This window comes from Lipotes vexillifer, unplaced genomic scaffold (genome assembly GCF_000442215.2).
Source record: "Lipotes vexillifer unplaced genomic scaffold, Lipotes_vexillifer_v1.1 scaffold107, whole genome shotgun sequence".
Classification (NCBI taxonomy): Eukaryota; Metazoa; Chordata; class Mammalia; order Artiodactyla; family Lipotidae; genus Lipotes; species Lipotes vexillifer.
In genome coordinates, this window is record NW_006777108.1 from 1,386,256 (window position 1) to 1,399,190 (window position 12,935).

Below are 12,935 nucleotides of genomic sequence, written 5' to 3' on the forward strand. Positions count from 1 at the left end.
TTCCCCCTGCGCTGGAACCCCTCGCCGCCCCCGGGTGCGTGTTCGCGAAGGTTGGAGGGGGCGCACCCACTGGGGGCCTGAGTGGCAAGAATGTGCTTGGAGCACACTCTTTACCTTTCTACACGTGGAGAGGGCAGATATTTTTCCAGCCGTCCCCATCACCTCCCCTCCTCTTTCCTGCTTTGAAAAGGGGATCCCTTCACTACCAGCCCCGATCGGCCGGCGCGGTCAAGCGGAGGGAAGCGCGAGTTCGGACTCTTCCCGGAAAGAAGAGGGAAGCTCTTCTTTAACGACCACCCCGCCACCCCCAGCCTTGACACTGCTTGTTGTTAAGGACACCAGAGCCTCGTTGCGACGCGGGCACGCATGACGCCGCGCGGACAGACTAGGTTTCAGGATTCCTTCCCTTGTGCTAACCTCACTTCTTCCACTCGCAACGGCCTCTTCTCTCTCGCGGTTTTTTTTTTTTTTTTTAAACTTGGTCCGGGAGCCGTGGACAAAAATATTCTGGCAAACCAGTCTGCAGCGGGTTTTCCCTGGCACCGCGGGGATTCTCCCTGGGGAATTTAACTCCCTGCAGTCCTGCGCCCAAGGATGTAAAAATAACAGCTCCTCAGCAAAGGCTAAAAATATCCGTGTGATGTTCCTCTCCCTTGCCCTGGCTTCCACCCTCCCTCCTTCTCACCATTGTTTATCTCTATATCTAATATAAACATGTACCACTCCCCAGCATAGTCCCGGTCTGCCCGACCCCACTCTCCTGACCTCTGCCTGCCCCTTCCGGTCCCCACTTGCTAAGCTCTCAGTCTAGTGCTCCCAAGATGTCAAGCTCACCCCAAGATTTAATTTTCTTTTCCGTGGGCTTCTTCACCGCGCCCCCCATACTCCCAAGCTCCTATCCCCATCTTCAGACCACCTCACAAAGCCCAGGAGGCCGAGGGCATGCTGGCAGCCAGGCCCAGTATGATTCTTTGGTGCCCTGTCCGCCTCCTGGACCATCCTGTAAAAGAGCAGATAAATTGGCCTTTGTTTGAGGCTCGCGTTGGGCTAGGCGGATTTCTGCCCTTACTCCCCCGCCCTTTTTCCTGGCGGCCACCTCCTTGTGGAACAGGGGGCGGCCTGGGGAGCCGAGAGAAGCCGCATTCCTGTGGGTGCCAGGCGGCTCCAGTGCTGAGCCACAGGGCCTGAGACACACACACAGAGGAACCCGCAGACCTCGTTGCCCTTGATCTCGCTCCCTCTCTCTCCCTCCGGTTGGGGCACCCACCCGGGAGCCTGTCCACCCACACTCGGATCCACCCAGGTCTCGGCCTCGGGCAGGAGCGTGTTGACCCGCACACCCGACACACGCACGCACACCCCCCGATGACACAGGCACAGGCTAGGCCGGGATCTCCCCGCCCATGCCAATCCTCTCTCTCCCGCCCCTTATCCCACAATCCCAGACGCGCCGGCTGGCCTCCTTTGGCTTCTTTGATCCCACCGGACGCCCCACGGCTCGCGCCGTCCTGGCCGCGCCGTCCTGGGAGTCGCCCTTAGCGCGCCAAGGCCAGGCGGTGCTCGGCTCCTCCCAGCGCGCTCTGAAGCTTACTCCGACCTTGACACCACTCGGCCTCCAGAGCTCCCCAGCCCTAAGCGCGAGGGATGCCTCCTGGAACGCTGCCCCTTGCCCCTCTCACGCCCCCCAGCGCCTCCTTTTATTCTAAGAGAGGGACCTTTAGGGCTCCCCAACCGTCACCCCCTCCCCGCCCCGTCCCGCAACCCCTCGGATCGCGCGCCTGCCGCTGGCCGCTGGGATCCCGCCAACCCCGAGCTCTCGAGCCCTCCCCGGAGGCACGCCCTGAGGACAGACGCCCTCCGGCACCTCTGGGAAGCGCGCCACACCGGCGGATCCGCCTGCGGTCACCCCTGTCCTCCGCCCTTAAGCACCCCCTCCCACAGCGGCTGGGCGAAGGTTCCCGCCTCCCGGGAGGTTGGGGAGGGGGCGCTGCGGCTCGCGCTCCCAGGTTGCCTGCGAGCGCTGCACACTGTACTTGGTTTTTCCATGGTCCCAGCGAACTCTGGGCCTCGAAAACAGCCCAAATAGTGGTAGCACATACGGGATTGGCTACATATTTTTCTACGCAGCTCAGTCCCCCCCACCCCCGCCCCACCCCCGCCGCATCCGCGTTTTCTTTTACATCTGACAAGCTTTAGGTTCCCCTGTGGTACAGGGCAGAAAGTATACACACAAGAGTATCGACTGCGGAGGGGCGGGGGAAGACTTCCCTTTCAATCATCCAGGGCTGCCGGCTGTAATGTAATAACCTGTTTTATAGGTCGAGCTCTAACCGTAAAGATAGGAACCGAGGGAATTTACATGAATCTCTCTTTAAAAGAGAAGAGAGTCCTGATTTGCAGCCATTGTTTCTGCTCTTTTGTTCGCTGGGACTCCGTATTTACTTCTGATTTATGGGGATCCGAAGGAGTCTCTTTGCCAAAAACGCACGTATTATTGAGTCTGTTCCACATCCTAAACCAAAATTTATATAAAACCGTGAAATACCACACATTACGACCTTTCGCCACAAGAAGGGGAAAAAATGGCTTCATAACATCATTCTACACACACACACACACACACACACACACACACAAGTTTCAGTGAAGATTCTCTTGTCAAATCTCCACCATGCACAGTCTAGTGTACTTTTTTTTTTAAGAAGTAGGTGGAGGTGAAGGGCGGTAGACAGTACCCAAGCTATGATTTATTTTAAAGCATTTTTTTTTCTTGGAAAGGCGACAAGAAGCCACTGGAAGCTTGTTGTCATTCAAGGACTATTTCTGCCGTTTGTCATTTGCAAGATGGGAAAGAGGGCGGGGGAAGAGGCAGGATATGGACTCAACTTTCATCTATAAACAGGGGTCACTAAACAGGGGACATTTCATTATTGCCCTTAAATTCACAGGAGCTAGTAAGCCTGCTTGCCACCCTGCAGGGTGGCCCTGGCTGGGCAGCTCCAGGGTCTGTGAGGTGGTGGGAGGAGGGAGAATCATCACACACTGTCCTACAGGCTGGAAAAGATGCCCAGGAAATTCTCTGTGCTCATGGTGGGAAAATTGAACTCCTAGGAATTTGTGGGCTTTAGGTGTCCCCGACCAGGACATCCCCACCAGGAAACAGAACTGGACTCCAGAAGTTTCATCCTGGCCGGGGTTCATCGTCCTCATCCTCAGGAGGCAGCAGCTGGAACCCAAGGTTTGCTTTCACTCTGGAACCAGCACAGCACCCCAGCCTCTCTCCAGACTCACTTGCTGTAATTCTCCAACTCCCTCTCTCCTCAGTCCCTCCATAGTTTAAGGAGACTGACCTTGCTCTTTTACAACCATATCTGGGGCAGGGACAGTTCTTTAACAAAAACACCAGACTTTCTGGAATACAGAAAGAAGTACATCAGTGACTTGTAGCAAAAGAATCAGCTGGACTGGTTTACATGAGAAGGGGAGTGTTAATAAATAAAAGTCAGTGATAGGATTAAAGGCAACAGCTGGCGAAGCCGAGTGGAGGAGACAGCTTCCCAGCCGGTTTTATTTAATTAGCAGCAATTAATACATTTTCTGCTAATATCCTTTAGAACTCTCAGTGACTTGTTCCCAGTGAAAGAGAATGGAGATGAAGCTTAGGAACACTTACAAACACCCAGGGCGTTTTACTCTGATGACAAGAGAGATTGCAAATTCATTTTTAAAAATGTTCATAAACAAATGACAGGCACATTCTGAGGCTGCCTTGATGGAAACAATGGTGAAATTGACAAATGGTCTTTGCTTGGGGGAGGGGCACTTTTTTTGTTTGTTTTTAAGTGAAGATAATGCCTTAGCAGAGAGAAGGGGGAAGGGGGGGAAAGACAAGTTTAAAAAAAAAGAAAGAAAAAGAAAAATTATTTCAGACTCCAGGCAGCAGCAGATGTAGAAGCCCTTGCAAACACATCAGCCTTACACATATTGAAGATTTGGACACGTAATGCTTCAGACCACTGATCTGCTATTTTCTTAATTCCCGCTCTTCTTTTTCCATATGAATCAAACAGTCTTTTGTCCTTCAGGGTTTGATTTGATCGCTACTGTTCACATTTCACTTTTGTATTTTCCTCTTCCTATACCATTACTCATTGAGTGCCCTGTGAAATTACAATCGTACATTTTCAACTCAGCAACCCATTTGCCGTGCAAAAATAGGGTCTAAATAATGGCTGAATTAGCCCTACTGGACAGTTTCAGATGTAACACTCTGTAATAATTATATTGCAGGCTGGATTAGGATGCTATTATCATAATCTGGACGTTTACAATTATCTGTAATTTGCAAAGATGCGCCAGGTCTTGATTACAGCAGTTTTCTTTTTTTTGTATCACGCTAACCATCACTAAACAGTGACAGTAATAACAGCTAATTTTGCTGGCAATATAAGAGGTGCTGGGGTGTGCAAACAATTTCACACCTGGATGTGCTCACTCAACCAAGAATATAGAGAAAGAGCTTCTGCCCTGAGACTCAGAAAAATATTCTCCTCTGCTTCTGTTCAGTATAGATTTCTAGACCCTGATTACTGCTTAAGAGATATTCACTGGGGGTAAGTTTTTATTTCTTGCATACTTCAAGACACAGTTCATATTTCTCTTCTCACACTTTCCAAGCTATATGTGGTGCTGCTGTGATTTATTATGGACTGCAACTTTGCTTTAGAGATGTTTTAGAATTCTGACCTTTTATCCCCCTTAACAGTAGAAGAAGGGTGGTCGTTCTGGTGAGTAAAAGGATTTGGGTGAGAATGGGATCCTTAAGAACTCGATTGTCTTTCTTGCTTTCTGTGCTGTTGATATTTGGTGCAGCTTGTGACTAGAGACTGGGAAATGGACCGGGTTTCTGTGAGGTATGGAGGGAATCTTCTGGAGATTCCAATCTAAAATATATTTGAAAAGTTGTTACTCAAAGCTAGTCCTAGACGAATCCATTGAGGTCTTTACATGTGGCGATGATTTTAAGTTTGGGGGCGTTGAGAGAGCAAACGGAGTTCGCGCAACAAGTGCTCCTTTAGCATCACGGGTATGCGGACATCGGCAACGGCAGGTGTAGTCTGAATCTCTCGACTTTATAGCCCCTTTGACGCCTTCCTCCATTTGGGAGAAAGTTTCCGGAATAACTGGCCTCTGAAACCCTTTAGGGCTGCTTTGCGGTGCTTCTGCCTCAAGCTGGGGGTGGGGGGAGGGGGAAGGGGTGGGATGCCGATTGTAGAGCTGTTGCCCACGAGGCCCAAACGCCGCGACCTTGGGGTTGGAGGGGCACGATTGGCTGAGACGCAGAGCCGAGCTGCGGAGCCAGGGAACCAGTTTGATTTAGGAATGCACCCGAGGAAGACCCTCGCAAGAAGCGGTGCAGTTCTATCTATAGATGACGCTGTTTCCTGACCCAGTAGATGCTGGAAGCAGCTAGAGATGTTAAGTGCAGGAGCCTGAGAAATCTTTGGTTCCCTCACCCCAATGCAGAAAAGTCTTTCTCCAGCGGCAACCTTTGGACGAAATTTTGTCAAAAGATAATGAAATGCTTATTGGCGCCGAGAAGAAAATTTCCCCTTCACCCTCACCACCCATGCAGCTACTGTTCTTTTTTTTACTTGGAAAATATGGTCAGAACGAGGTTCTAGAACTCGAACTCCGGGGAAGTTCGAACGTGGGGAGGCGTAGTAGGCACCGAGACTGGGCGCTGCCTTCGCCTACGCCCCTCCTACCAACCCTTCTCTGGGGAATCACTTTACTATGGGGTCAGTACATTCTAAAGAGAGAAAATGTTAACCCTTGAGGTTCAGAGGACCCAGAGGAAGCCCAATTCCAAAGCCAGTTCTGGGGAGGACCCCTTGGTAGAACTTCCTGTTTAATTAAACTCATATTAAGAGGTAGAAAGAACGAGACAGGAGCAACATGATAACACCTCCAATGCGTTAAAATGCATTTTCTGGGTTTCAGAATTCCATGCACTCACAGTGGTTTGGCATGTGTCTGGTGAATTTTTTTTTTAAAGAAAAATTAGTGTTGGTTTCGATGTATGGTAGCTTTCTCTCTAACGTAATTTGAATAATTCAGCAAAGCCCCACTACCAGCTGTATTTCTGCAGCCTCTTCCATTCTTTTCAGCATTATAATTTTGGTTAATTTTCAATTTTAGGTCCTACGTCTCTGCAATTTGTGTATGAATAACAGAATAATTTCCCTCTTTTGTTTCGCCTTTCCTGTTCCTGAATCTAAATAAAGATGGCTTTTTAGTATTAAAAGTGGAAGAAAATTACAGGTAATTATCTTTGACGGTAAAAACGCTGTAATCAGCGGGCTACATGAAAAATTACTCTAATTATGGCTGCATTTAAGAGAATGGAAAAAAACCTTCTTGTGGATAAAAACCTTAAATTGTCCCCAATGTCTGCTTCAAATTGGATGGCACTGCAGCTGGAGGCTTTGTTCAGAATTGATCCTGGGGAGCTACGAACCCAAAGTTTCACAGTAGGAAGGGGGAAAAAAGAAAAGAAAACATTTTTCCTAATGTAACAATACGAATGCTAGAAAATGACAAGACTGATCGGTTTTAAACCATTCTGAAGACTGACTGAGCGTGGAAGTTGCTCAACAAAAAAAGGAACGGGTATATTGGTAAGTAGTCTTTGCTTTGTGTCTAATTATAGTGACTGTCCTTTTGCACGACTGTATGTCGCTGTCATTATATGGAGCACTCTGAGTATCTCTATTGACTTCTGATAAATGGCTCAGTGGTTTCAAGGTTCATAATTTGAAGGATGCCCAGGTCTGTAGCCATTAATTCTCGCAGTATGGGGCTTCCTGCTTGTGTGACGAAAGGACTTTTCATTTTCATTATTTCTGTGCTTTCCACAAGATCGGAAGGATGTATTTCTTCCAGGATCGTGTATTTTCCTATCTAGCTAGCTTGCAAAGCGTTGTAAACATGAAGTAGTCATAACTGTGCATTTACTTTCTGTTTTTTTCTTTTATTCTTTCCTCTTTTTTTTCTGTTAAAAAAAAAGCTGCTTCCAAACAAAGACAAATACAGCTGTATTATTTTGGCTAAGAAAAGGGAAAGGAGAATACTCAGTGTCAGCACTGGAAACTATTGGATGTCTAGAGGTTAACCTGGGGTTAGATCATTCTAATGATTTTTTAAAATAGATAAATATGTAGAAATTACAATAAAAATATAATATATAAAGGAAGCTGAGAAAACATCCATGGTTAATGTTAAAGTACTTAAGACAAAGGCTAGTGCTGCAAACTGCTATCTTTGCAGGCATTTGATGTTTATATATAGGGTTTCCCATATTAGGAAATAGGAATTCTTTTAAGAGTGATAGAAAATATACTGGGAGGGAGGGAGGAGGGGGTGGTGAGATAGAGACACACAGAGAGAAATATACAGGACACTCCCAGCGTTTTGTGGCTTTTACTCCATATATGAAAGAAGACAAAAACATACAAAGTATATGTACAACTAAAATTCAACAATATATACAGAAATGTTTCTTGATATAAATGTCCCTATTAGCTTAGTGAATGCCACCAATTCACCTAGTAAAGATGTCAAAGCAATAGAATGGTGATTTTGGTTGTTTCCTCTGTCTTTCCTGATTCCAGTTCAGGGTTTGGGGGTAGGGGTGGGGGAAAAGTGGTTTTGTTTTGTTTTGTTTAAATCATCATTCTTGCTCATTGCATTTTGATAAAACATGCAGCGTTCCCTCTGTGGCAACGTTCTAATCTTACGGCTGATTGTTCCTTAGAGTAGGGCTGTTATGTGAGGGTTTCTTTTTACTTTCCTTCCTTCCTTCCTTCCTCCCTCCCTCTTTCTTTCTCTCTTTCTTTTTTCTTTCTTTCTTTTTTTCTTTCTTTCGTTCTTTCTTTCTTTCGTCAGTCTGGGATTGTAAATAAAAATGCAGGAGTCCGAAATGCTTCTCTTTCATCATGTAATGTCTTAAGCTCATTAAACAAGTAAAAACGCTGCCATGTTTGCGCAGATTCTTCTGGTGGGGGAAAATGTCTGTTAAAAAAAGTCCTTTTGATGGATATACTCCCAAAGAGAAAAAGAGGCTCAGAGCCTGGATCCCAAGGGGTAAGGAAAAATATCCTTACAGTGAGAGGTTTCAGGAGTGCTGGCATAGAAACCAGCCCCCCCCCACCCTCTCTCTACCTCTATCTCTCCTCTCTCTCTAAGACGCAAAATCAATTACTGAGGCTGCTCAAGGGAAAAGGCAGATGAAGAAAGGAAATGAAAAAAAAAAACGTGGGAAGGAAGGAAGGAGGGAGGCAAAAAAAGGAAGAGAGTGAGAGAGAGAGAGACAGAGAGAGGCTGAGGGGAAGGGAGAGGAGAGAGAGAGGGAGCAAGCACCCAGACGGTCTGGCCACACATAAGAGTCCTCCCAAGCCTGCTCCTTGGCTCGGTTTGGCAGATGCAAGCAGGTCCCGGATCCTCCTTGCCTTGTTCAGACGTTTCCCTAGGGTATCGATTTCCCTCGGATAACTCACATCATCTGTGGTCTCTGCATCGTGTCCTGGTGTGGAGAGGAGTACCAATGCGAATAGCCGGGCATGTAGCTGTTGGGGGGCATACTGACGCCCTTGGCCGAGGCGGAAACGTCCCACACCGGAGGCAGCGCCGGCGAGCGCGGCGACAGGGCCGCTGAGCCCGGGAGAGGGTCGCTCTCATGCGGGTTACTGCCCTGCTTCAGCAGTTTCTTAAACTTAGAGCGTTTGTTCTGAAACCATATCTTCACCTGGAACGAAACGCAGCAGTGATCATTAGGCCCGAAAAACATTGAACCAGTGCCTATAGCTGGGAGAAAAAAAAAACAAACCCGCAAACGCCAAGCCCTCAAGACCCCGCCTTCCTCCACCTCTTTCTAGCCGCTCCCCTCTCCCCTACCCCACCCCACCCCCGCCATTTACTTGGTATCTTGTCCGGATACCTAAAGTCATTGTAACTCTTCAGTTAGATGCAAGCCTCGGTTTGAAACAACAGCATAAATAAGAATAAAACAAGAATAAAGGCGACTGAAATAGCTGGGTTCAAAGTCTAAAGGAGTAGTTTTAAACGGAAAGCCAACTGAATGCACTTCCTCAAATAGTCTGGCATCTCTGCATGTACTGTGAGCAAATGACTAAGAACAGATGAAAGCCTGTACATTTATAACCAAATGCCTTGACTATACCTATGCATATACTGCATATGCCACAGACTGTACATGGAGCATCTTTCTTCTGACATAATCCTGCAGGGATTAGGGACTGTGCCTCACTCGTTCCCTACTTTGTATGTTGCTCAAACTGTGGTCATGATTGTTAGTGCAGTCACTAAAAGTCAAAGGGCTCCGGAAAGTTAAATGCGAACCAGGAATCTAAGATGGGAGCATATCTAAGCTAACATCCCAGATCTACTGTATTTGAAAAAGGACATTCTATGGTACAGCTTCCTTTACCTTTAAAATTACTTAGCCTTAGGAGTCTGCTTTTCCAAGAGGAATACAAGTTACTGAGTAGCAGGAATCCCTTCATACATAGTTCCAGTGTCAACATGGCAAGAGAAAGCAGGCTGAATTGAAAAGAAGAGCTTGAGGAGCATCTGTTCTAAAGCACCACAGAATCACTCCCCAGCAAGAGTCTCATAAAACCTGAAGTCCCCTTGCTGAAGATCACCCATTTCAGATGAGGCCTACCACCCCATGCAGCTAAGTTAATCGACAAGGACAAAAACCACAGGTGACTGCAGCCTGGCTTTATGACCAGGGTCCTAATACACCTGCCTAAACCTCTTCCTGTGAAGTCTGAAATGCCCCATATGTCTTTCAAATTAGTAGGACAGGAGAACTTCAGCAACTGTACTTAACTGAGGCTTCACCTGCTGTAATTTGGGCACGTTTCTCTTTGATCTCCAGCTCTGCCATTGCTCCCAAGTTCTGTGATCCAGGGAGGTACCTTAGCCTGCATCAACCAGTCAACCAGGACGATTTAACCACTGAGTTTATGGCAATTTTCAGAAAAACTCACCTCACGCATCCTAGGATGAACAGTTTGCACCTTGGTCCCCTTACTGAATCCTATTGGAACCTATGCCTGTCTGGCTAACACCCCCCCCCCTTTCACTTCGTAATTCTTTCAATGCCAATGAGTTGAAATCCTTAAGTCCCAGGGCCCACAAAAAGATCCTTAAGAAACATGGGTCTTATTCTGTCTCCTAGTCTGAACATCTTTTTCTCTTTCTCCTGCTTGTTCTCTTTTGTGTTGTTCTACTCTGGAATAGGACTCGATTAAACTATCAGTTTGGTCGCCAAAGGACACTAGGCTGGGGTGGGGTCGTCGAGGGTTGGGAGGATGTGCAAATCCAATCCAGTATTCAACACCAGGTCATTTATTCCAAACTGTGTTGTCCCGGGAAAATGCGTAACTGAAGCAAAGGCATTTGTCATTAAGCTCCTTCCATCCTTGGTTGACTAGGCCAAGAGTTCCTCCTGATGTGCTCCCTGCCCAATCTGAAAGTGGGGTCAGCATTTCAGGAATACTCGGGCTTCTCGGGAATTACCTGTGTTTGTGTCAGTCCTAAGGAAGCTGCCAGTTCAGCTCTCTCGGGAAGGGCCAGGTACTGAGTCTGCTGAAAGCGATGGTTTAAAGCCTGGAGCTGCAGGCTGGAATAAATGGTCCGAGGTTTCCGAATCTTTTTCCCTTTTCCATTGAACCTGATTTCCCCGTTTTCAATCACTGTGGTTTTTTGTTGATCTGCAAACAAAGGATACAGAGGAGCAGTCACCCGTGAGGCTACTGCTGCAGTCTCCCTGAGCTTGGCCTGGCCTGCGCTGAGTCTTCCCAAAGCCAATAAGGGTTTCCTCGAAGCGTGCCCACGCCACCCTGACCTGAGTTCACAGTGCCCGGGTGCTCCCAGCGGCTGCAAAAGCCTCTTTCCGACCCTGACTCTGTCTCTCATAATGCGCGGTGGCCGTACAGAGGGAGCGCCCTGGGCCCCGGGGCAAACAGCCTAGCTCTGCCGCAGCGGAGGCGGCGCCAGCCGCTCTCTGGGGCGCACGGCGCCGCTGGGCGACTGCTCTCTCTGCGGAGCGGGGCCCCTCAGCCTGGCTTAACAGTGCCCTAAGGTGTGCTTGAGCCACCCTAGTGATTTTGCGGCCAGTTGGCATGATGTCACTAGCTCCAAGCCCGGTGCATCAAGATCCCTCGGTGTGTTCAAAAATGATTCTGCTGAGAGGGACCAAAACCCCAAACAAAACACAACGAGCCGCTCAGACCAGCACCCGAGCAGGCTGAGCCTCACGCAGCAACTTTGTCCCCCAAGGGTGCTGAGCCCTGGGCTTCACCTCCACGAACAAAGGAGCAGCCAACAGTGTATCGAAAACCCAAGGGAGGGGGCCCAGTTAGGGGTGGGTGTGGGGGACACCTCAAAGCCTGCGGGAAAGAGCCCAGTTGTCACCAGCATAACCAGAGCCGGAGGCCACGCCAGCTTCTCCCCGGGTCACCGAAGCGCACCGGGCGCCTCACGCAAAGTAGGCCACTGGCCGCCCAGATTAGGCTGGGGAGCAAAACACGTTCCCCAGTTCCGGCCCAGATATGTCCCCAGTCCTGCCAAACGCGGTTCACAACCCGGAGGGGAGGAGGGAGGCAAAGGGCGCACGGACCCAGCGGGCTGGAGAGCGCAGTGCGGACCAAGAGGTCGAGCGAAGCCCGCGCCGAGCCGGAGGCGCGGCCCGAGCGGCGCGCCAGAGACGAGGGAGCGAGACGGGTCCAGCCTCGAGGAAGCTGAGGGTCCGCGGCTGCGGGAAGGGGCCCGGCCGGGCGAGGCCGGCAGGCCGGCGCCAGGAGAGCGGCCGCGCACGAGGCCTGGCCGGGGGCGCGCCGGGCCGCCTGGGGGAGGGGGGCCAGCGGAGGCCCCGGCGTTGAGGAAGTAAACGGGGCGGGCGGGGTAGGGGGCAGCCGGGAGGCGGGAGAAGCGAGCTGCCCCAGCGGCCTCTCACCTGTGTCGTCCCCTCGCGTCTGGGCGGCCGCGCTGCTGTTGTGGTAGGACTGGAGGTAAGGGCTGTGCTGCGAGTGGCTCATGTAGGGGTAGGCGGCGAGCGAGCGGTGGTTGTAGGAGTTGCCGCCGCCCGATGCGTAGGGCGAGCCGTGGTGGTGGTGCTGGTGGTGGTGGTGGTGCGAGCCGGCCGCCGCCGGGCGGCCCAGCTGCGGGGCGGGGCCGGCGGGAGCGGGGTCTCCGCCGCCGCCACTGCTGCCTCCGCCTGCCGCTCGGGCCGCCCGCTCGCCAGCCTCTGGGTGCGCTGCACGCGGGGGGCAGCCGCGGTGCAGAGGTTCATGCAGCGGCGGCGGCGGCGGCGGCGGCTGCTGCTGCTGCTGCTGTTGCTGCTGCTGCTGCTGCTGCTGCTGCTGTTGCTGCTGCTGTTGTTGCCCGAACTCCATGAAGGCGGATTTGGACGAGTCCTGGCCTTCCAAGCCGTCAGCCATCGTAGTCATGGTCATCATCAAAACTTTGGGGGCTGGAGAAAGCCTTCTCCCGGGTTTCCTCCACCCTCCCCCACTTGGCTCGCGCCGCTCTCCCCTCTGCAGCCACCTTAGCTCTTGGGATCCTTGCAAAAAAAATAAAATAAAAAAATAATAATGATAATAAAAATTTTAAAAAAGAGAGAGAGGGGGCGGAGGTGGTTCTCCCTCTCCTTCGCTCTTCTCTAATATATATATATATATTTAATATAAAGAGATATAGTGAGCGGGGCCTTGTTAACTCAAAGGGAGGAGGAAGGGGGAGGGATGGGAGAGGAGAGGGGGGAGGGGGGAATCTGCTCTCCCCCCTTCTTTTCCCCCCTTGGATTTTTTGGGGGCTGGTGCAGTTTAAGGCAGAGATTTTAAGGT

General features: G+C 50.2%; 1 protein-coding gene across 1 annotated transcript; it reads right to left on the minus strand.

Annotated features, from left to right (window-relative positions):
* Window positions 1-8,554: 8,554 nt before the first annotated feature.
* Window positions 8,555-12,548, minus strand: DLX6 (distal-less homeobox 6). Its single transcript, XM_007450800.1, has 4 exons — window positions 12,368-12,548; window positions 12,047-12,280; window positions 10,609-10,802; window positions 8,555-8,806 (listed from the first exon to the last, which is right to left on the minus strand). Exons 1-4 carry the CDS (start codon window positions 12,546-12,548, stop codon window positions 8,555-8,557), a joined length of 861 nt encoding a protein of 286 aa, XP_007450862.1.
* Window positions 12,549-12,935: the final 387 nt, after the last annotated feature.